This window comes from Aegilops tauschii, chromosome 1 (assembly GCF_002575655.3).
Source record: "Aegilops tauschii subsp. strangulata cultivar AL8/78 chromosome 1, Aet v6.0, whole genome shotgun sequence".
Lineage (NCBI taxonomy): Eukaryota > Viridiplantae > Streptophyta > Magnoliopsida > Poales > Poaceae > Aegilops > Aegilops tauschii.
This window is the reverse complement of record NC_053035.3, coordinates 15,645,244-15,667,120: the sequence shown is the minus strand read 5'-3', so window position 1 is coordinate 15,667,120 and position 21,877 is coordinate 15,645,244. Positions and strand designations below refer to the sequence as shown.

At 43.3% G+C, this 21,877-nt stretch overlaps 1 protein-coding gene and 1 pseudogene across 1 annotated transcript; one reads left to right on the top strand and one right to left on the bottom strand.

Annotated features, from left to right (window-relative positions):
* Nucleotides 1-231: 231 nt before the first annotated feature.
* LOC109742455 (probable LRR receptor-like serine/threonine-protein kinase At1g05700) lies at nt 232-19,943 on the top strand (annotated as a pseudogene).
* Nucleotides 10,451-11,862, bottom strand: LOC123494121 (uncharacterized). Its single transcript, XM_073500195.1, has 3 exons — nt 11,782-11,862; nt 11,529-11,675; nt 10,451-11,139 (listed from the first exon to the last, which is right to left on the bottom strand). Exons 1-3 carry the CDS (start codon nt 11,860-11,862, stop codon nt 10,534-10,536), a joined length of 834 nt encoding a protein of 277 aa, XP_073356296.1. The 3' UTR covers nt 10,451-10,533.
* Nucleotides 19,944-21,877: the final 1,934 nt, after the last annotated feature.

The following is a 21,877-nucleotide window of genomic DNA, read 5'->3' as shown; positions in this document are numbered from 1 at the left end:
TCATGAATGATTTAACTCATGGCTTCTTCCATTCTTGTTTCGTGCATGATTGTAGAAATTCTATCGAGTTCTCCCGGAGCACAGGGCCAGAGCGGACCAGATCGTGTTGCGCCAATGCAAGAAGAAGGCCCGCCAGATGCAGTACGAGGTGCGCTATGTGGCCATCTCGACATACCATCAGGACTATCTTGGTGTGAAGATGACCAAGGAAGACGCGCGGAGGATGGGCATTACCTTGGAGAGGGACGAGTTCTTGAAGGTAAGTATAAAAGATTTTTCATTATGCTTTCATTATGCTTTCATTACCTTGTGGTACATTTCACCGTTTCGTGTTGACATGCCATTATGCTTTCATTATGTAGGTGTTACCAAATTGGTGTTATGGAAAAGACGAGTCCTGGGTGGCATTGGTGGATCTTTGGTGTGATGACGCTGGAGCCTGGGCGGCTATGAGAGTCAAAAGCAAGGCTAACCGAGGGAAGGAGGGAGTACATGCTTAGGGAAACCGAAACCACTGTCTCCACAAGGCAGTTAATGTATGACTAACCCCATTAAACATTCTTCTTCTTCTATTTACCATTACTTTCTTATGTATGACTAACCTCTATTTGGTGGTGCAGGAGGAGAAACTGAAGCGGCCGCTCTCACACATGCAGGCGTGGGAGATCGCCCATACGCGGAAGGACCCCAAGCCTGGCGAGCCCAAGTACTACGGCAAGAAGACCGCGCATAGGAAGAAGGCCTACTCCGATGGGTATCTGGCGTTACATCCTGACACACCTGACCCCATTGCGGCGGATATGGACGAAAGGGTGGTGGTGGGCATGGGGCCGAAGGAGCACGGTCGGGAGGCGGTTCTCGATGCTGTGATCACTCCTACTATCTCCTACACACAGCTCCGTCGGATCGACCCGACCCTGAGCCAGCGCACGAGCACGCCCATGAGCAGTGCACCGTCACTGTCCCTCTTTCAGGAGCAGCAAACTGTAAGTATTTTCCCTTTTATCTTCATTGCTCACTTTATTTTCCGCATTTAGTAGTTTTATGAGTTTCATCATGTCATACTGTAGGCCTACATGGAGTACACACGCCAGGAGACCATGGCGTGGCACGACTGCCTTCATGCATACCATCAGCAGAGGGATCGCCAGATGCAGCACGCTTTTCAGGAAATGGCGGCCGGCAGGTGTCCTCAATGGCCATCAGCAGAGGGTCCTCCAGCACAACCAACGTTGCTGACCTTTGAGGAGTTTGTGGCACAGAACGCTGGCCCCTCGCCGGTTAGTTCATCCCCAATCTATTCACTCAAAGCATATCATGCCTTTCAACACAGTCATATATCCCGTTAATATGTCTTTTCAACATCCAGGGAACCGGTGGATCAACCGTTGGCGGTGGTCTTCGCAGCACTCCCGAGTCACGGAGCCCGACCAATCCGATCCATGGAGACGGAGGCGGAGGCGGTCTTGGCGGTACCGCTACCGCTAGCAGTGACGACCTGGGCTTCAGCGGTCTTGGCGGTGACGACCTCCGCGGTGCTCGACGTCCTGGCGCTTAAGCCTTTTGGTTACTTGTGTGCTTATGCTTATGTATCTTTAGATGACTTGTGTGTGGTGATGATGATAAACTTGTGGTCTTTGATGGTCCTTTAAATGACTTGTGTGCTTCATTATATGCTTATGCTTATCTTTATGTTGATTATGATGATGCTTATGCATATATTGTTGTGATGGTGACGGATGATAGTTAGATGTGTTCTATATGTCTATTTCCATCATATATATCTGCTGATATGTGTTGTATATCTGAATTAAATTGATTTGAAAACAAACAGAAAAAGGAAAAAAAATCAAATACAAACTAGGCCGTCGGCATAGGGCTGGCCTGAGTGCCCAGTTGCTGACGCGTGGCGCATAGATTTAAACTAAGCCGACGGCCAGGCCGTCGGCATAGATGCCACGTGTCAGCAACTGGGCGCTCCTTGGGTAAGCCTATGCCGACGGCCTCGCCGTCGGCATAGATTTAAACTAAGCCGACGGCTAGGCCGTCGGCATAGATGAACCACGTGGCGAACAGCGGGTGGTCGTCACTTGACGGCGGCCGCCGTTAGACGGGGATGTTACCGACAGCCAAGGCCGTCGGCATAGATGTACGGACACCGACGGGATAGATCCTATGCCGACGGCCTTTCTATGCCGACGGCCTTTCTATGCCGACGGCCTCCCGGGCTGCGCCGACGGATATGTTGCCGACGGCCCTATGCCGACGGGGGCCGTCGGCATAGGCATGTCCCGACGGCATATCAGGGCTATGCCGACGGCCGATTCCGGTAGTGTCTCTACTGTCCGTGTTGCAGGATTTCATCCCTTCATCGGAACATGATTCACGCTTCCTAATTGGGGGTACCACTTTATCTACAAAGCATGCCTACGCCCTTCTCCACAGAAGACGGATGAAGACAAAAATGTAGGCAATATCTGGAGAATGAAGTTTCCCAACAAGGTCTAAGTGTTTTCCTAGCTTATGTTTGACAACCGCCTCGACAACCAAGAAAACCTCACCCACAAGAACATCATCGACAACTAGGAGTACCCACGATGCCACCAACATATGGAGGATATGCTTCTCACATGTTCATCTCATTCCCCTACTCTGATAGAGAACACCTCGTGGGCGTTGATGATGGGCGGCAGCATGGAATTGGCTGTGGCCTTGATGGTGAAGGAGTAGTGAATTTTATATGCAGATATTGCCCTCCTGCGAGTTTCAGGTAAATTAAGCTGCCATGATCGCATGCCCTCAGCAATTGGCGATTCTCGGTGCCAATAATATGGGAAACTAGTATTTGGATGGATCTTCATCCTTCCACTTGTTATTTAAAATCTAATCTCGTGACAATTGACTTCAAGAGTTCTGAGCTACTACAAGAGTGAGAATCAACTTCATGTGACACTTGCATACCCAATGATTAACAAGGATTTACTTTTACTGTCAAATCATGGGTCCCAATACCCTCCACTTGATGCTTGGGTTTGCAAATAATACTATGCTTAATTAGTAGGCATGTAGGTAGTTTCCTTAGCGATGTTCTATATATTATGACTACGCTTCTCCATTAGCAGCTTGCATGCAATCAACGCGCCGGTAGAACAATGGCGCCCCGCTGGTGGCTGCTGATTCTCTGCCTCGCCGGCAGTGTACTCCATACTCGCGCACAGTATGACAGCAGAGGTCTCTCTCTCTCTCTCTCTCTCTCTCCCTGCGCTGCGCTTCGTCGCAGGCAGAAAAATAGAAAGAAAATCTTATTTCTGTTATTAGTTTTTCCTATAATCATGGCTCGTTTTAGAGTGCATATCCATGTGTGCAGGTTTCATCAGCATAGACTGCGGGCTACAGGGAGAGGAGAGCTATGTTGACGACGAGACGAAGCTGTTATACATCTCAGACGCTGGCTTCACTGATGCTGGCGTGAACTACAATATCTCGGTTGAGTACTTACAGGCGCGGCTCCCCAAGAGCGTCCACAGCCTGCGGAGCATCCCCGATGGTGTGCGCAACTGCTACACGCTTCGGTCACTAGTATCCGGCCTCAAGTACCTCTTCCGCGCCACGTTTCTGTATGGCAACTACGATGGCCTTAACCAGCGACCAGCATCGTTTGACCTCTACATCGGTGTCAACTTCTGGACGGTGGTGAACATGTCGTGGTGGGGATCAGACCAGGGTGATACGGCGACGGTGGAGGCCATCGTCGTCGTGCCACACAACCTGGTGCAGGTGTGCCTGGTGAACACCGGCGGCGGGACTCCCTTCATCTCTCGGCTGGAGCTGAGGCCGCTGAAAATGTCGCTCTGCGATGAACCAAGCAACCATCAGGTACCCCGATGATCCATACGACCGGCTATGGTACCCTTGGTCCCGCGCCACGGTCTGGGCGGAGATGTCGACGATCGAGAGGGTGGACAGCAGCGACGACGACCCCTTCGAGGCGCCCACGGCAGTGCTGCAAACGGCGGTCACACCGCTGAATGCCTCCGAGAACATCAAGTTCTACTGGGATGCGGAGCCCCAACCAAAAAACCCGACACCAGGGTACATCGCCATCTTTCACTTCGCCGAGTTGCAGCTCCTCGACAGGAATGCCTCACGCCAGTTCTACATCAATCTCGGCGGTGAGCGCTGGCACCGGACGGCCGTGAAGCCGTACTACCTCTTAAGAAGCGGCATCTACAGTAGCTTGTCCAACCGACGCCAGAGCCGCTACAACTTCTCTCTCGACGCCGAATCCACTTCCACGCTGCCGCCCATCATCAACGCCTTCGAGGTGTTCTCCATCATCCCCACCAGCAACCTTGGTACAGAATCCCAGGATGGTAATCGATTTAATTAGGCACATCTATCTACCTAGCTATCTATCTTGTGCTACTGAAATGAGTTAATTGCACAGAAGTACCACAATTCGGGCATCACATGCAGATTGGTACCACGATTGCTAATTTTTGCATGTCAATACCACGATTGCTTAAGTTTTTTTCAAATAAGGCTAAAACGCGTATTTATACGTATTGACGCTCGATCCGACAGTTCGGGCCCACCCGTCAGGTGCCACGCTGGCCAATCGGCGCGTGCCCGCGCGCTGACTAGGACGAGCCGGTGCGCTGCTGCTCTCCAATCCGGTCCGGTCGCACCAGCTCGCCCCCGCCGCACCTCCTCTCCTCACTCGCTCGAACCCTAGTCTATGGCGTCGGCGACTCCGGCAGGCGGCGGCGAGGGCGTCCACGGCGGCGGTGAGATGTCGTTCTGGCCTCCTAGCGGAACGGCTGGCGTCGACGGCGACGACTCCAGCTCCGCGTACTCGACCGACGACGAGGAGGAGTCGATGTAGCGGTTGCGGTTGGCGCAGCAGTGGGTGGCGAACCCTAGCAGCAGCCATGAGTTGACGCATGGACTTGGCGGCGTGCTGTAAGTACCCTTGTCCTCCTCCTGCTCTGGTTTATCCAATTGGGGATTTTTAGGGTTTGTTCATCTTCTTGTTTATCCAGTTGGGGATTAGGGTTTGTCCAATTGTAGTGACTAGTATAGGACAATTACAGTAACTAGTAACTCAGTGTATTGCACTCTCAAATTAGTTCAATTACAGTAACAATTTGGGATTATGACCTTGTCTTTTTCCTTGATTTTGCTATTGTGCTGAAATAGTAAAGTACATTGTTCTGTACTGTAAATATTAGACTTACAGGTTACTTTAGTAGCATTGTTCTGTGCTGAAATAGCATCTGTAATAGTAGAGTTAATAGTAAATATTAGACTTACAGGTTACTCTAAATTGTTCTGTACTGTACAGTTGCTCTCCAAATTAAGAGTAATTATAATGAATACATGAAATTTAATTTGTTCTGTAGTTTGGATGAAGACATTTGGCAAGTAAGGATCCATTTTGATGCAAGAGAACCATTGGAGATGAAGCTGTGTGGTTCAGATATTACTTATCTGAATTTGGTTGCAGTGATGGAAACCCAAGGATTTAATGCATATGATTGTTTGTTTCACATTGAAAATCCATCTTTAGGAGAGAAAGGGCTGGATTTGGTAGACAGTCATGCAGAATTACAGAAGATAAAGAGGAAGATCCAGGACAAATTGGTGCTTGATTTGCTAGTCAGGGCTTGTCCACCCCCTGTTACTGATTTTGAGTTGCAGAAATGTCAAATGCCAGAGTTGTCCACTGTGGTGTACCAAGAGCCTGTTGTTTTCGATCTGAGTGAGCCTCCTATCTTAGCTGTTGATCAGCAAGGAGTAGTTTTTGAGAGTCAATGTAGCAACTCTAGCACACCTCATCCTGCTGGTGATTGCACACAAGAAAGCAAGAATGCAACAGCCAAGTTGAAAGCAGTTTTGGAAGAAGAAGAAGAGGGATATCAAGGATTTGAGGCATATGAGGACAGTGATGCTAATGCCTCTGATGAGGATGCTCAAATTGGAAATGACCATCATTACATGGGTGATGATGAAGATGTAGAGGTGGAAGAGGGAAAGAGACAGAGAGAGCTAGAAGTACAAGAGGAAGAATCAGATGATGAGCAATCAGAAGAGGAAGAAATGCTGCATTATGAGGGTGACACTGAAGTTGAGGAACCATTTGAGGTAGAGGAAGATAGGACTTTTGAAGAAGAAGAAGAAACTATATTTGAACCTGTGAAGAAGAAGCAGAAGCTACCAGTTAGAAGAGGACCAACAACTAGGTCACATTCTAGTAAGCTACCAGAGGTTGAACCTGATTTCAGACCATCCTCGTCAGATGAAGAAGAGAAGGGGTTGTTGAGGGAGAGTGATGATGATGTTTTGAGCCAGCCTCTTTTGTCCTACCAAAGAAAAGGAAGAGTAGGGCAAAGAAAAGGCCTGCTAGGAAGTGGTACAATGAGAAAATGGAGCAACCACATGAGCAACTGTGTATGAAGTTGTGTTTTAGGGATCAGCATCAATTCAGAGCTGCTTTGTTGAATTTGCACATCACTCAGGCCAGGAATTTTAAGTATCACAGGAATTCAGATCAGAGGATAATTGTTCAGTGTCCAGATAAACATTGCCAGTTCTTTATGGTGGCAGCAGTTATAAAAGGGGAGAAAACCTTTGTAATTAAGAAGATGAGACTAGAGCACACTTGCCCTAGTACCACTGAGACCACCAGGGTTAGTGCTAAGTGGCTAGCACAGAAATATGAGCATCTCTTTAGATCTGATATAACTACTGGTATTCAGACAATAATTGATGCATGCATGGAAAAATATGGTGTAGATGTGCCCAAGTGCATGGCATATAGGGCAAAGAACATAGCTATTGAAGCTGTCTTAGGAGATCACAAGAAGCAATATCCTAGGCTTAAAGACTATGCTCAGACTGTCATGGATACAAACCCTGGGAGTAGAGTAATAGTCACTACTGTTACTCCAGTACCAAATGCAAAAATACCCCACCTAGGCCCAAGATTCCATGCCATGTTCTTTTGCCTGAATGGAGCAAGGGAGGGGTTTCTCAATGGGTGTAGGCCATTCATTGGTTAGTTCCTGAACCTTGTGCGCCATTTACATATTGTAGAGTACTCCATATTGTATATCACTTGAATGTATTTAATGTTTGGAAATGTTGATTATGCAGGTGTTGATGGATGCTTCATTAAGCTCACTACAGGAGCTCAACTCCTTGCTGCCACTGGTAGAGATGGCAACAACAACATATATCCACTGGCATTTGGCATAGTTGGACAAGAGGACACACCTAGTTGGTGTTGGTTTCTACACCAACTGAAAATTTGCCTAGGTGGAGAAGTGGGCAAGTTTGGACCTTATACTATAATGTCAGATAGACAAAAGGTATGTGTTTGCACATTTCATTTTGTTTTGCACAAGTGTTAACAGTAGCTAAGGGTTTCATTGGTGCATATTTATTTACCTTGTAGCTTAGACTTGTTAAATTGTTTGTCTCAGGGGTTATTGAATGCAGTGAATGCTGTCTTTCCAAATTGCAACCAAAGATTCTGCCTTAGGCATTTATATGCAAATTTCCAAAATGCTGGGTTTAGGGGTGAAGATCTTAAGAAGTGCATGGATAATGCTAGCTATGCCTACAATGAACACAAATTTAATATTGCAATGAATGATCTTAGAGATGAAAGTGAGGAAGCTTGGGAGTGGCTTACTGCAATACCAAAAAAAACATGGGCAAGACATGCATTTTGACACAAACTGCAAGACTGACTTGGTAGTGAACAACTTGTCTGAGGTGTTCAACAAGTACATTCTAGATGTTAGGAGAAAACCTATAAGGACAATGTGTGATGGGATAAAAGATAAGCAGATGGTGAGGTGGCATAGGAACAGAGAGAGTGTAAAGGCAGCAAGATGGGATATAACACCTCATTAAAGTGAGAAGCTAGAGGTTGAGAAGGAGAGGGCCAGATATTGCAAGCCAATACAGGCAGGGGTCAACTTATGGCAAGTTACAAGTGGGCAGCAAACACATGCTGTCAACCTGGAACTTGAGGCTTGTGGATGCAGGAAGTGGGACCTTAGTGGCATACCTTGCAACCATGCCATCTCTGCAATAAACAAGGCTAAAAGGAAACCAGAGGATTATGTCAGCAAATTCTTCAAGAAAGATTTTTATGCTGCAGCTTATGAACCAATGATCTTTCCTGTGCCTGGTGAGCATGATTGGACAAGGACCCCTGGTCCAGACATAGAACCACCTGCATTCAAAATCAAGAGAGGAAGAAAGAAAGAAAAGAGGATCAAGGGCAAATTTGAAGTACCAAAGCCAAAAGAAACTTCAAGAATGGGGACCATAACATGTGGCAATTGTGGTCTCCAAGGGCATGGGTACACAAACTGTCTTAAACAGTTGAAGCCTGAGCTAGCTTTGAGGAAGAATAAGCATGTGGTAATAATTTTTCACCTTGAAATATACAAATCTTTCCTTTATTTCTTGTACATTTCTTTCTAGCATTATTAACTGTTTTCCTTTTCTTTGTAAGGCTACTCCAAGTAACTCACAGCCAAGAGCTGCTGGTCCTTCTACTACAACAACAGCAAGACAACCAAGAGCTGCTGCCAGAGGAGCTGCCAGAGGAAGAGGAGCTGCCAGAGGAAGAGGAGCTGCTACTTCTACTACACCACCACCATCTGGAAGAGGAAGAGGAAGAGGAGCTGCTACTTCTACTACACCACCACCATCTGGAAGAGGAGCTGCCAGAGGTGCTCCAAGGCCATTCAGTGCCCCCAGGCAATATGCTGCCATTCCTACTGATGGTACACACACTGGATGGATGTCCTACTTCACTGCTAGCAGAGGAAGAGGAGCCAAGTAATTTGAAATGATGTGGTGTTATTTTGGTTGAACTTGATGCTCATGTTGATGTGTTGTTGCCACTTGAGGTGGTTATCTGAATGTGGAACTTGAGGTGGTTATTGTAATGTTGAACTTGAGGTGGTTATCTTAATGTGGAACTTGAGGTGGTTATTGTAATGTTGAACTTCAGGTGGAGTACCAGTATTTGCAAAGCAGTAACACATTTTCAGTTACTTGTTTCAAATCAGTACCAATACTGCTGCTATTTGTTGCATGTTAGTACCAATATTGGGGCATCACATAACATGCAGTACCACATTTGGGGATTCTGACATGTGGGACAGGTACCTCTCCTACTATTAAAGTGACAGCACAAGATCTCAGATTTGGGAACGAAACTAGGGTTCGTCCACGCAGTGTCCATTTGGAGCGCAGCAAAGGAGAAGAAGGAGAAATCTCAGCGTGGAGGTGCTGTCTGGGGCCGGCGGTGGAGAGAGAGATGTCGTGGTCGTCCAGTGCCGGGTCCGCTCCCGGATTTCGTCGAGCTGCAGGAAGGAAGGGGGAGGAGGCGCGCTCGCCGGTGCGCTACCGTGAGCTCCCAATGTCATACGAGCCTCCCGTGATGTGCCACTGCTCACCTCCGAGGAAGGCGCCAAGATGGATCTCCTGGAGCAGGCAGAACCCTGGTAGGAGGTACTATAGCTGCGTGGATGCTATGGTGAGTGTTGTTTTTTTTGCCTAATTTCCTTCCTTTTTCTTCTATGCAATAGTATGTGAAATGATATATTTTTGGAAATTTGTTTTTGCATCTTAATAGCACGGTGGCTGTGGATTTGTGCAATGGCATGATGATCCATTGCCCACATTCTGAAGTGAGCTCATTGGGGATCTACGTGATGAAGTATGGAGGCTTAAAGGTGCAACTGTTGCCAGAGAGGAAGATCAATTTCCAATGCTGACTCCAAGTGAAGATGATGGCACAAGGGAGGCCATGTTTCTGTCTCTGCAAACTCAACTCAGAGAGAAGAATGCAGAGATTGTAGGGATTAGGGCCAAATTTCACAATGTGTTGTTTCTTTTCACTATATTTGTGCTTGGGTTAGTTGCAGGCAAGATATTAAGTTAGTTAGTTGGTTTAGTTGCAGCCAATCTAAATGCAATGTCCTGTCTGGTTCAGTTGCTCTAGTTTAAGCCAAGTTGTAATGGATCAGTGAAGTTATCTTCTGATGCAATGAGATTTAGTCAGTCTTGTTCCTCTTTTATTTTGTATGACATGAGTGGTTTGCTGCAACATTGTCATAATGTATCATCATCAACATATCCTTGTACATAATCAGCATATCCATACATAATAAGAAACTGATCACATCAGTTTCTGGAGTTCAACTCATTATAGCCATACATAACCATTGTTCACAATACATAGAGGAGTTCAACTTCAAATGCATAGTTCATCCTTTTCTCACAAAAGGATGAATAGCATAACTACTACATACATACACAGCCATAGTTCACCATTAGTACAAGCATACAGTACACAATCTTAGTTCCTAGATGCTAGGTCATTACACAACCATCATTCCCAAAAGGTCGGCAATGCCACTAATCTCATTTTCATCTTCTTCACTTCTCCAAGATGGCCTGAATCCCCCTGAACTTCTCCTTCAACTTTTCATTCTGAAACTCTAACTACCACTTCTCTTCAATATGCTTTTCATTTCCCTTAAGCAGATCAGCAACCTCAAGCTTCAACTCTAGCTTCTCTTGGGTGAGCTTCTCCTGACACTTTGTTAGCTCTGCATTCTTCAGCTCCAAATTCATACTAGCTTCAGTAAGCACTTGCTTCTCTTTCATTTTGTTCAGCTTCAAGTTCTGAATGACTGTTGCTTGAGCTCTTGTCAGGTTGAGCAGCAGCTCATACTTGAGAGTAAGTTTCTGGGTCTCTTCATCTTTCTTTGCCATCTCACTTGCCATCTGTGCCTTCATATCATCAATCAGTTCCTTTCTTACCTCCTGCTGATATGTAATGGCAGACTGCAGATGTCTGAAATCCACCACCTTATCTTCCTGGAAGTTCATCAGCTCATGCACATCTTGGACTAGCTTGTCATAGTTGGCATCCAGCTTGTTCTTCTCTTCTGTCAGATGGTGGATAGTGAAAGAACTTTCAAGATTGTCATTCACCCTAGCAGTTTTGGCATCTTCAACCATTGCCCATAGCTTCAACAATGCATTCTGCATTGTTGGGGGCCACTGGTGATCAACCCATTCAACAAAGCCACAATTGCTACCTGCCTGCAAAAACAAGAACAACACCAACACAGTTCAATATGGCTCATGCTTGACCTAAATAAGCTACTCTAATGCCACTATGAACCAAAATGTTGACAGCAAGGAGAGTACTCCAGCAAACAGAGTTCAATATGGCTCCAGCAAACAGAGTACTCCAGCAAACAGAAAAAAAATCACTATGCCTAGGTTAGTTATCATTTTTAAGCTACTCTAGTACCACTATTAACCAAAATTACTATACTCCAGCAAAATATACTCATGCTTGACCTAAATAAGCTACTCTAATGCCACTATGAACCAAAATGTTGACAGCAAGGAGAGTACTCAAGCAAACAGAGTTCAATATGGCACTGACAAAGTAAGAAAAAAATCACTATGCCTACAATCCATACCGGCTGTGCACATGCTAAAAACCGCCTGCCTGTGTCTGTTCCTTCAAAGGCAACAAGCCTCTCAGATGCCATGTCGTGCTTCTCACATGGAGACATCACATCCAGCTCAAGCCCCTTGTAATCTGGATCTTCAATGCTGAAAGGGACCTGCAGAAGCTCACACAAAGACAACGGGCAAATCAAAACCTACCAAAATCAACCAAATCAAGAAATCCCAAATCTGTAACCCTAACCCTAAACTCACTGTACTGACCTCGTTGAGACCGTCTGTGGAGGAAGAATGCATGTACGGGAGGCTAGACTGGTCGTCGCTGCTTTCGTCCTCCAAAACCATGGCGTCGGCGGGGCGGTGCGGCGGCCGGCAGTCGGGACGCAGGCGGCGGCGACGGAGGAAACGAGTGAGGAGAGGAGGAGGGGAGGGGAATGGTGCGGCGGGGGCGAGCTGGTGCGACCGGACCGGTTGGAGAGCAGCAGCGCACCGGCTCGTCCTAGTCAGCGCGCGGGCACGCGCCGATTGGCCAGCGTGGCACCTGACGGGTGGGCCCGAGCTGTCGGATCGAGCGTCAATACGTATAAATACGCGTTTTAGCCTTATTTGAAAAAACCTGAAGCAATCGTGGTACTAACATGCAAAAATTAGCAATCGTGGTACCAATCTGCATGTGATGCCCGAATTGTGATACTTCTGTGCAATTAACTCTACTCAAATGTTCGGTGCCCTGTGATTTACTACTGTGTACGCATTCATTCAGCATCTGCCGCCGTGGCGATAAAGGCTAAGTACCAAGTGCAGAAGAACTGGATGGGTGACCCTTGCTTTCCCCAGACTATGATGTGGGACAGGCTCAATTGCAGCTATGGGTGGAGGCCATCGTCGTCGTGCCACACAACCTGGTGGAGGCGTGTAAGTGCAAGTAGTTCAGTTGATCCACACGTGTGGTTTTCTGTAGGCCATGCTTCCTGGCGCCCTTATCCTCACCCCTTCAATATTGCTTTAAGATCTGTGCGAGCCAATTAACTTACTAGAAAGTTTCTCTTTTTTGTTTCTCCCAAATGAAACAACATATGGACTTAAAACTTTTAAGGTCAAACAAACTTTAGAACTTCAATGTGTGAAAAAACTTTCAGATTTTTTGTCCGACATAAATATACAAAATAAGGTTTGTTCTTTAGTGAAAAGGTTCTTTTAAGTATTTATGATGCATAAAAAATATTGAATTTTTTTCACATTGTAGTTAGAATGTTTTGTTGTCCTGCAAAGTTTGAAGTTCATATGTTGTTTCATTTCGGAGAAACAAAAAAGACAAAAGTGTTTGCATGGATCACGATGCAAATAATGGATGGCTAATAAAGGTGCCATGGAGCTCGACCTCGACCACTACTTTCCCGACTTATATTTAATAATTTAATATGCAATAAATTAATTATGTACATAAAAAATGGGTTTCCGTGTACTATTTGTGACTGCTTGCAAAATTAATCTCTCAACTTCAATATCATGCATACTTCTTGAACCCTAAACTTTTCACATTGGAAAAATATAATGGGTCCCGGACCGGCTGACCTAGCTAGTTAAAACTTGTCTAGATTGAATATTTTAGGGTCCAAGATACGTGGTTACGAAGTTGATGGACCAAATCTAGAACTCTCCAAATAGTTGAGAGACCAAATTGCTCCTAATTTTACTATGGATAGCCGAACTGATCCTTTGTATATGTGCCTTTACTTTTTTTTTGTAGAAATCTGTCCTCTAGTGGCCTGAATGGTGATATATCGTCTTCTTTTGCAAATTTCAAGGCTCTCCAATACTTGTACTAAGTCCGGAATTCCAGATTTATTTGGCTTATATTTCGCAAGATTTCAGGAACAGAAACTCTAAGAAATTAAATATCATCTTTCCATATCTTGCAGGAATTTGTCAAACAATAACTTGACAGGCTCAATTCCAGATGCCCTTTCACAATTACAATCACTGACGGATATGTAAGTTGAGCAACAAGATAGCACTAGCTATATAATGACATCTTGATATGCATGCAGGCACATTTAATTACAGCTCAAACACTAGACATATGCGTAATAATTAATAAGATTTTGACCGAATTATTTGAGTTATCAACTTATCATGGATATATATAGTGTGATTAATATGTTTCCTACAGAGATTTATCTGGCAACCATCTCAATGGATTGATTCCCTCTGGACTTTTCAAAAGAATTCAAGATGGCTCCCTAAATCTAAGGTACGCATACATACTTCAAAAAGTTCATAAGGCGTATTCATTAATTAACTTGATCATTAATTTATTAGACATGGCAACAATCCAAACCTTTGTGCCGGCGACAATTCTTGTCAGCTTGCTCCCAAAAGGAAGAGCAAACTGGTCATCTACGTTATTGTCCCCTTACTTGTCATTGTGTTCATAGTATCTGTGGTCGTCCTAGTCTTGTTCATGCTAAGACGACGAAAGCAGCAACAAGGTGAGAACGGTGCCTTTTCCGGAATGATCCAACTAGCACACTTGGTATGTTAATTCATCAATTGCCTGTGTAATACATGAAGGATCAATGAACAATATGACCACAATAAAGCCGCAGAACGAGGAAATGTCAACGAGGCATGGCGGTGCTAGTGATTCGCTACGACTAGTTCAGAACCGCCGGTTCACATATAAGGAACTCGAGATGATAACCAATGGCTTCGAGCGGGTGCTTGCCCAAGGAGGATTTGGCCGCGTCTATGATGGCTTCCTGGAGGATGGTACTCAAGTGGCGGTGAAGTTGCGGTCGCATTCCTCCAAACAAGGCGTCAATGAGTTCCTCACGGAGGTACAATGGAACCAGATCCTATGACAACACATGTCTTCAACTCTCTACACAAATGTGTGATTCCCATGTGAAAATTGTATGTACTTGTGCAGGCTCAGATTCTAAACCGGATTCATCACAAGAATCTTGTGACTATGATTGGTTATTGCAAGGATGGGGAGTATATGGCGCTTGTGTATGAGTACATGTCACAAGGAACCCTGCAAGAGCACATTGCAGGTATGATTACCAATTCCGACTAACAATAAAAAGTAATCCCTAAAGTAGTGAACTAAACGCTCTTATATTTCTGTACGGAGGGCTTTTGACTCACATGAAAAAAAGCAGCATATACAAAAAGAGCTCTTTTAAGATGTTCCCTCTTAACTCATATTTAATCTCAACCGTTCGTTGGTCAAGGGCAAGTCTGGACACGTAATATCTCAACTATGGCATGTTAGAGCATGGTTAATAGTATAGCCAAGAACGGGCTATATGAAGTTGTCGTATCACATATAGTCAACCTAATATACAACATTTATAGTAGCTACTTTATTAATGCATGGCCTACTGGACACTCACAATGTTTTCTAGAGTACGTGCTGCAGCCGGCTGTTAATCTACAACCCGCTTCCCTTCTCTCTCATCTTCTCTCTCATCCAACTCAGCATAAATATAATTGTTTAATCCTTATAGCTTGCTGACTGTATCTTATTATACTTGCTCTTACAATTTAAAAGGAAATGTTTTGACTAGATTAATCATTGTTTGTCCCATATTAACACGGATTCTCACACTTGGTCACATGCATTTAACTTGGCCTTCAAAGAAAACAAAACTTTTCTGCCGTGGGGACCCCTTATTTCTTCAACCGGTATAGTCCATTGGGATTCTCCAAAAAACATTATATACATAAAGCTATATATTCACACTTTGCAGTGTCTTATATTATTTGTATCGGATCAAGAAATAAGGGTCATAAGGTTTTAAAAAGGCTAAAAGATTAACTGAATATCTATCATGAATATGCAATCCATTTTGCATGTGTGGATACATGTTACCTATGCTTTGGCGTTCAATCAAAGTTGGGGTGAAAACTCAATATGTGAGCAAGTAACAGAGCCAAAACTGGAAGGTGGAATATTGTAGTAATTAGCATAATTATTGTTTTTCTTTCATTTTATTGTTGCCCTACTATGATGTGATCATTTACTTTCCTATTTATCTTAAGTGCAAAGTCTATATTAACCTTATAAAGTAATTAATATATACTCTTACCTCCCAAGAGGTAATACCATATGTAAGCTATTTGATTGGGCAAAATTAATGCCTCTTATTAACTTGGACCATCATAAAATCTCTCAAACAAAAAATCTAGCCAAGCAAATATGAAAGTCATCCTCATCTGAACTATTGTCTATTAATTCCGGAGTCACGGCGTTATTGTATTTGCAGGAAGCGATCGAAGTTTACCTTGGAGGCAGAGGCTTCGGATTGCACTTGAATATGCACAAGGTTCATGCTCAAATGCATTCTATTGTTGTTGCTTTTTTTACAATAGAAGAGAACACTATTCTAGCCTATGAGTTCTTTGTAGGCACTTTGTGTTGTCGGGTGCACATCTTTGTTTAAGGAATCTTATGGTTGGTTGGTCTTCTGGCGTGTAGGGTTGGAATATCTGCACAAGGGGTGCAACCCGCCTCTTATCCATCGGGATGTCAAGGCCACCAACATCTTATTGAATGCTAGACTAGAGGCCAAGATCGCAGATTTTGGCTTGTCCAAGGCCTTCGATAACCACGATGGAAATTACGTTTCAACAAATACAATTGTTGGTACACCTGAATATGTTGATCCAGAATACCAGGCGACAGTGCAACCCACGACCAAGAGCGATGTCTACAGCTTTGGTGTGGTATTGCTAGAGCTGGTCACCGGGAAGCCGGCCATCCTCTCAGAGACGGAACCCATGAACATTATTCATTGGGTGCGACAACGGCTAGCGAGAGGCAACATGGAGGATGTGGTGGATGTACGAATCACTACTAGGAAAAACCTTATACAAAGAACTTTAGCTGCAGCGCGTCTCAAAATAGCGCGCTAGTACTAAGTAGCAGTAGCGCGCTGCTGTAAACCGCGCTAGAGATACAACTGTAGCAGTAGCGCGTGTGAAGATAAAAGCGCTTCTACTAAAGTTCCCACGGCTTAGCCGATCGGCTACACATAGTAGTAGCGATCGACGAAGAACCGCGCTGCCGCTACTTGCTTTTAGCAGCGCGTTTACGATGAAAGGCGCTACTGCTAAAGGAAATAAAATTAAATGGAAAGCAAATAGAAAATAAATGAAAATGAAAGAAATAGAAAAAGGTGAAAGAAAAAAATAAAATGTAAAGAAAAATAAATGAAAAAGGGGAAAAAAGAAAAAGGAATAGCAGTAGCGCGTATGGAGGAACGCGATGTAGCTAGCTTAGCAGTAGCGCACTTCCTGGAACGTGCTACTGCTACTTCTGACTTAACCGCGCGGTTCGTTCTTCCCCACGCGGCCACTTCCCCCAAATTAAACTCCTCCCGCTGTCGCCGCCGCCGTCGCCCGTCCGCCGCCGCGCGCTCTCCCGTCGCTCTCCGCACACCCTCGACGCCGCCCCCGACCCTGGATTGGACGCCGCCCCCGATCCCGACCTCGACGCCGCCCTCTGCCGGGCGCCCGAGCCCCGACCCCGACCTCGACGCTGCCTGCCCCTCTCTCGCCGCAGGCACCCGAGGTGAGCACGCCTGCTCCTCCCCCTTCCCTACCTCTGCCTAGATAGGGTTCTTCAAATTTTAGTTGCATCAAATTAGTTAGGGTTCATCTATGGGTGGAAATGAATCGGATACAGATGCGTCTGGGATGTTTTCTTAATTAGATGATGTTTTCTTAGATGATGAATAAACACTAGTGTAATGCATAATAAAACGAGTAAAATTTGATCACTTATTTCACTTTTAAGTTGGATAATTGGGATGTATTAGTGATAATATTCGACGATGTACGGACGCATGAGATGATTTACTTTTGCTTATTGAATGCATGCTAATTTGAGTCCTATAAGATATTTGAAATGTATATCTTGTGTTGCTCAAATAGGATATGTGCTTGCCCAAGTGGCAGGTCATGTTTGCAGGTTACACCTCCGAGTGGGCTATGTTTTGCCAGAGTGTTGATTCATTTCCGTTCCGGCAAATTTCAGGCGCTCGATATGTCCTATTTTAGCAAAGGTCATGCCGGATTTTTCCGTGAATTTTGGCATGACTAGTAGGAAATATCGAGTGCCCCGGATTTGTGTGTTGAGTATCCTGGTAGTTGTCTTCGATCGATTTTCAATTAATGTTTCAACTATGAACATAGGAAATGTCTGATGACGAAAAGGATTTCGGTATTTGCAAATACTGCAAAGACGAGCGCGGCCTATGCGACGGAATCTTCCTAGATGATGATAGGTGCTTCAGCATCAAGCTGGACGAGAACTTCGAAGTGGATACAGTAAGTCACAACGACAAGTCTTTTTTCGTAATTAAGCATGACATCTGCTTCATTTGCTTCAACTTATAATTTAATTTTTTTTACTATTCTACTAGCGTATCCCCTGCCATGCAAGAGTTTTTGTATTGGATAAGATAGGTTTCAGTCGTACTATGGAGGTAAAGAAAGTTTACTTAAAGACCGAGCATGGTTATATTTTCCACGCAAAATTATACAACGCAGACGACGACACCTATTTTGGATGCAAAACACGGCGAGCACTATGCAAGACTTATGCATTTGAGCCTGATATGGTTATCACCTTTTATATTCGTCCGGAAGATGATATTGAAGGTAATACCGACATCTGGGTCGATGTGCAGACGCCTCCAGTTATACCATCATGTGAGTTTCTCAACCATATTTATGTCTTTGAAATTGTTTATTCAAAAATAGTTGACAACTAATTTCTATTGCCAGCTTATTTCCGTTCAAGCAAACATGTCCAGCGCTTGGTAGACAGGACCTACTACTGTCCCGGGGCTAAACTAAACTGCGAGGAGCTAAGTCATTATGTTTCATGGCTTGAGGATCTTGATACTGTCAAGACAAATTTTCTTCCTGCACTTAGAAATGTTAGTACTGAAAACGTGCGACCAATAGTGTTCGTAATGAACTAGGTCATATCTATTTAGGAAAGATGGTAAGATTTTTACTATTTGTCCTCAGTGCATCTTTTTCATACATTATTTTTTAAGCTAAACTTCATTGCTAAGTATGTTACCATACGATGTTCTTCAACAGGGACTCCCGATGAATGTTGTGCCATATGGGATCGACACTACAGGTACCATGAGTATTGTTAGCTTGGGCCAAGATATCCTACAGAGCAGCTTAGTGCATTCAGGATTTCTAAAAGCGACGAATGCTTAATAGTGAAAGACTGGACCAAAATTGTGAACGATCGCAGACAAGTAATAGGGGGAACCAATCAGAAGCGCAGCCCACGATTAGGAGACAGGTTCATCTGCATGCTCCAACTTGATGAAAGAGGAGAGCTACACATGTTTTATATTATTTTACCTGAGAGAGAGCAGCAGGAGCGATTAGCTAGTTAGAAATGAGTTTGAAGATGATGATGTGCTACACTATGACTACGATGATTAAATAGCTAGTGTTTGTGGTAACGACTATGATGATTATTATTAGCTAGTGTTAGTGATGATTAGATAGCTACCGCATCTAGTGTTGGTGGTGATTAGCTAGCTAGAATGAGTTTGAAGATGATTATGTGCTACACTATGACTATGGTGATTAAATAAATACTGTTGGTGGTAATGACTATGATGATGATTACATAGCTTGTGCTGGTGGATTAGATTCAAGTGAAGGCAACATGTGGTGCACATCAAAAGTACTACTAGTCCAAACTAGATCTTGTTTGGATTAGTAGTATACTTTTGACATGCACCACATATTGCCTCCACTTGAACCTAATCCACTTTCATTTGACACGCTGTTATGGACATAATGATATATACCTCATAATTGGTATTGTACCAAAATTTATATAACGGCGTGTAAAAAAAATACTAGTAGCGATGGATAGTAAACACGCTGCAACTAGCTAGATTAGCCGCAGCGCCGGATAGAACAAGCGCTGCCGCTATCTGTCTTAGCAGTAGCGCTTGTCGCCCGCGCTACTGCTAAGTAATAGCTGTAGCGCCTTATTAGTAGCGCGGCAGCACGCGCTACTAGTGAGCATTAAACCCGCGCTATTAGTAGGGTTTTCCTAGTAGTGAATGCATGGTGGTTGCAATGTCAATGTCGTTTCGAAGGTGGCGGAGATCGCACTCAATTGCACCGCGCTGGCATCAGCCCAGCGGCCCACCATGGCCGACGTTGTGGTGCAACTACAGGAGTGCATGGAGCTCGATGAGGGTCGCACCCGTGACTTCAACACCGACGACAGCAACAATGATGACTCGAGCTGGAATTATAATGCTTATGCCAGTGGGCAATCCACTGATGTGAGCAGGAATGCTGCATTTGGGACGGAACTGAGGATGCCAACGGTGGGTCTCGGTCTAGCTCCTACTACACGTTGAAAGACGTCTTCATCTAAAACCATTTATATGATTGTTATTTTCTTGAAGTCATCGTGAGATCGTTAATAATGTTTTAATGTACTAATTAATGTAAGGCAAGTGGACATTTTTCACATAAGTTGTGTGCAATTTGTATTTCTTAAAGAAAGGCATCAAAATCCATGTATTTGTGTAACTAGATGATACCCCACACATTGTTGTGGTAATCTTGTTAAAGGAAATGCTTAATTATGTGCTACATAAACCACTAAAACTACTGAAAATAAAATGTAACAGTATCCTTTTGATTTACACATTAATACATGAAGCATATAAAAATGGTATATAAAGGTGAAAATATATATCTCCCCTTAATAATAAAAGGGCTATTGCTTCTGCCCGTCCGTCATTAAATTAACTCCTAAAGTTGCCACAAATTATCCACTATGCCACACATAAGTGAGAAAAACGCTTCATTTTTTTTCTATATAAGTCGGCCGTTGCTGTCGATTCAATAAACAGCGATCCACCAACAGGTCAAAACAGCATGGCACCTGACTGGCTAGACGCATGCTCTTCCACATAGTTGACCTGGGTTCGTTCCCATAATGTTCCCATTTTCCTCCCCTTTTCTCTATTAAATAAATAGATGCCTGATTGGGCCAGCCCAGAGCGGCCTTCAGCACTTACTTTTTTTTACATTCCTTTTGTATTTTTTTTTGGCTTTATTTCGAAATGCTCTGAATATTTCAATTACAAAAAACACTTATAGGCAAACTTTGACAAAATGTTAATCATAGATTAAAGAAATGTTAAACTTGTATAGAAAAATGTTTCCATTATATAAAAAAGTACAGTGCATATAGCAAAATAATAATGTATATTTTCAAAAAAAATTAAATGTTAATCATGCATTTAAAAAATGTTAAATGTGCATAGGAAAATGCTTCTGATGTATAAGAAAAATGTATACAAAAATATACAATTTATATGGAACAAAGAGATATAAAACAATATAAGTTTTCAAAAACATTATCATGTATTTGGACAATGTTAAACGTGTCTATAAATAATATTCCTAATATATATATATATATATATATATATATATATATATATATATATATATATATATATATATATATAAAGTAGAATGTGTATAAAAAGTAGATATCAAAAATAAATATGTTTTGAAAAATGTTGACCATGAACTTGGAAAGTATTAAACATGCATATATAAAATGTTTCTGATGTATAAAAAATTGTACAATGTTGCTGACACAAGCTTTACATAAACCAATGGCTTGACTTTAAATTTCATATTGTTTTAAATTGTTTTCATAATGATTTTTTCAGAATAACAATGTTGATACGCCACCTTGAACATTTGGTATGCATGTCCTTACAAATTGGTTGTTATCAATGGGGTTGTCTAATATGTTTGCAACCGAATTAAGACTTGACTTGGATTAGAAATATATACACATATATCAGAAAGACAAAAATAATGCTCTTATGCATATGCTATCATTAATTAATAAAACATAGTTTGCTATTTTCATCATAATACAAATATTAGTAGGGCATCACCGAGCAGGAACGACAACAAATGCATAAAGAGATACCTGCAACTAGATAGATATTTCTAGAATACACTTCAAAAATCATCACATCTTTATGTTTAGGCGCACCATCACTTATCATGTTGTTTTTCACGTGATCGTGCAAGATTTCATGAGATTTACTGATGTCTCGAGAGTGTGTATGAGAGGTAATTTTTTCTATCCCGTTGCAACGCACGGGCATGTTTGCTAGTTGTAGTTAAAAGGGTTCCATTTCCCAAAAAAGAGTGAATGATCAACTATGTAAGTATGTTCCAAGTGCCCAAAACATAGACTATGTCCATGAGTGCACAATTCATAGTGCTACGAAATAATGACTGGCATGCATAAACT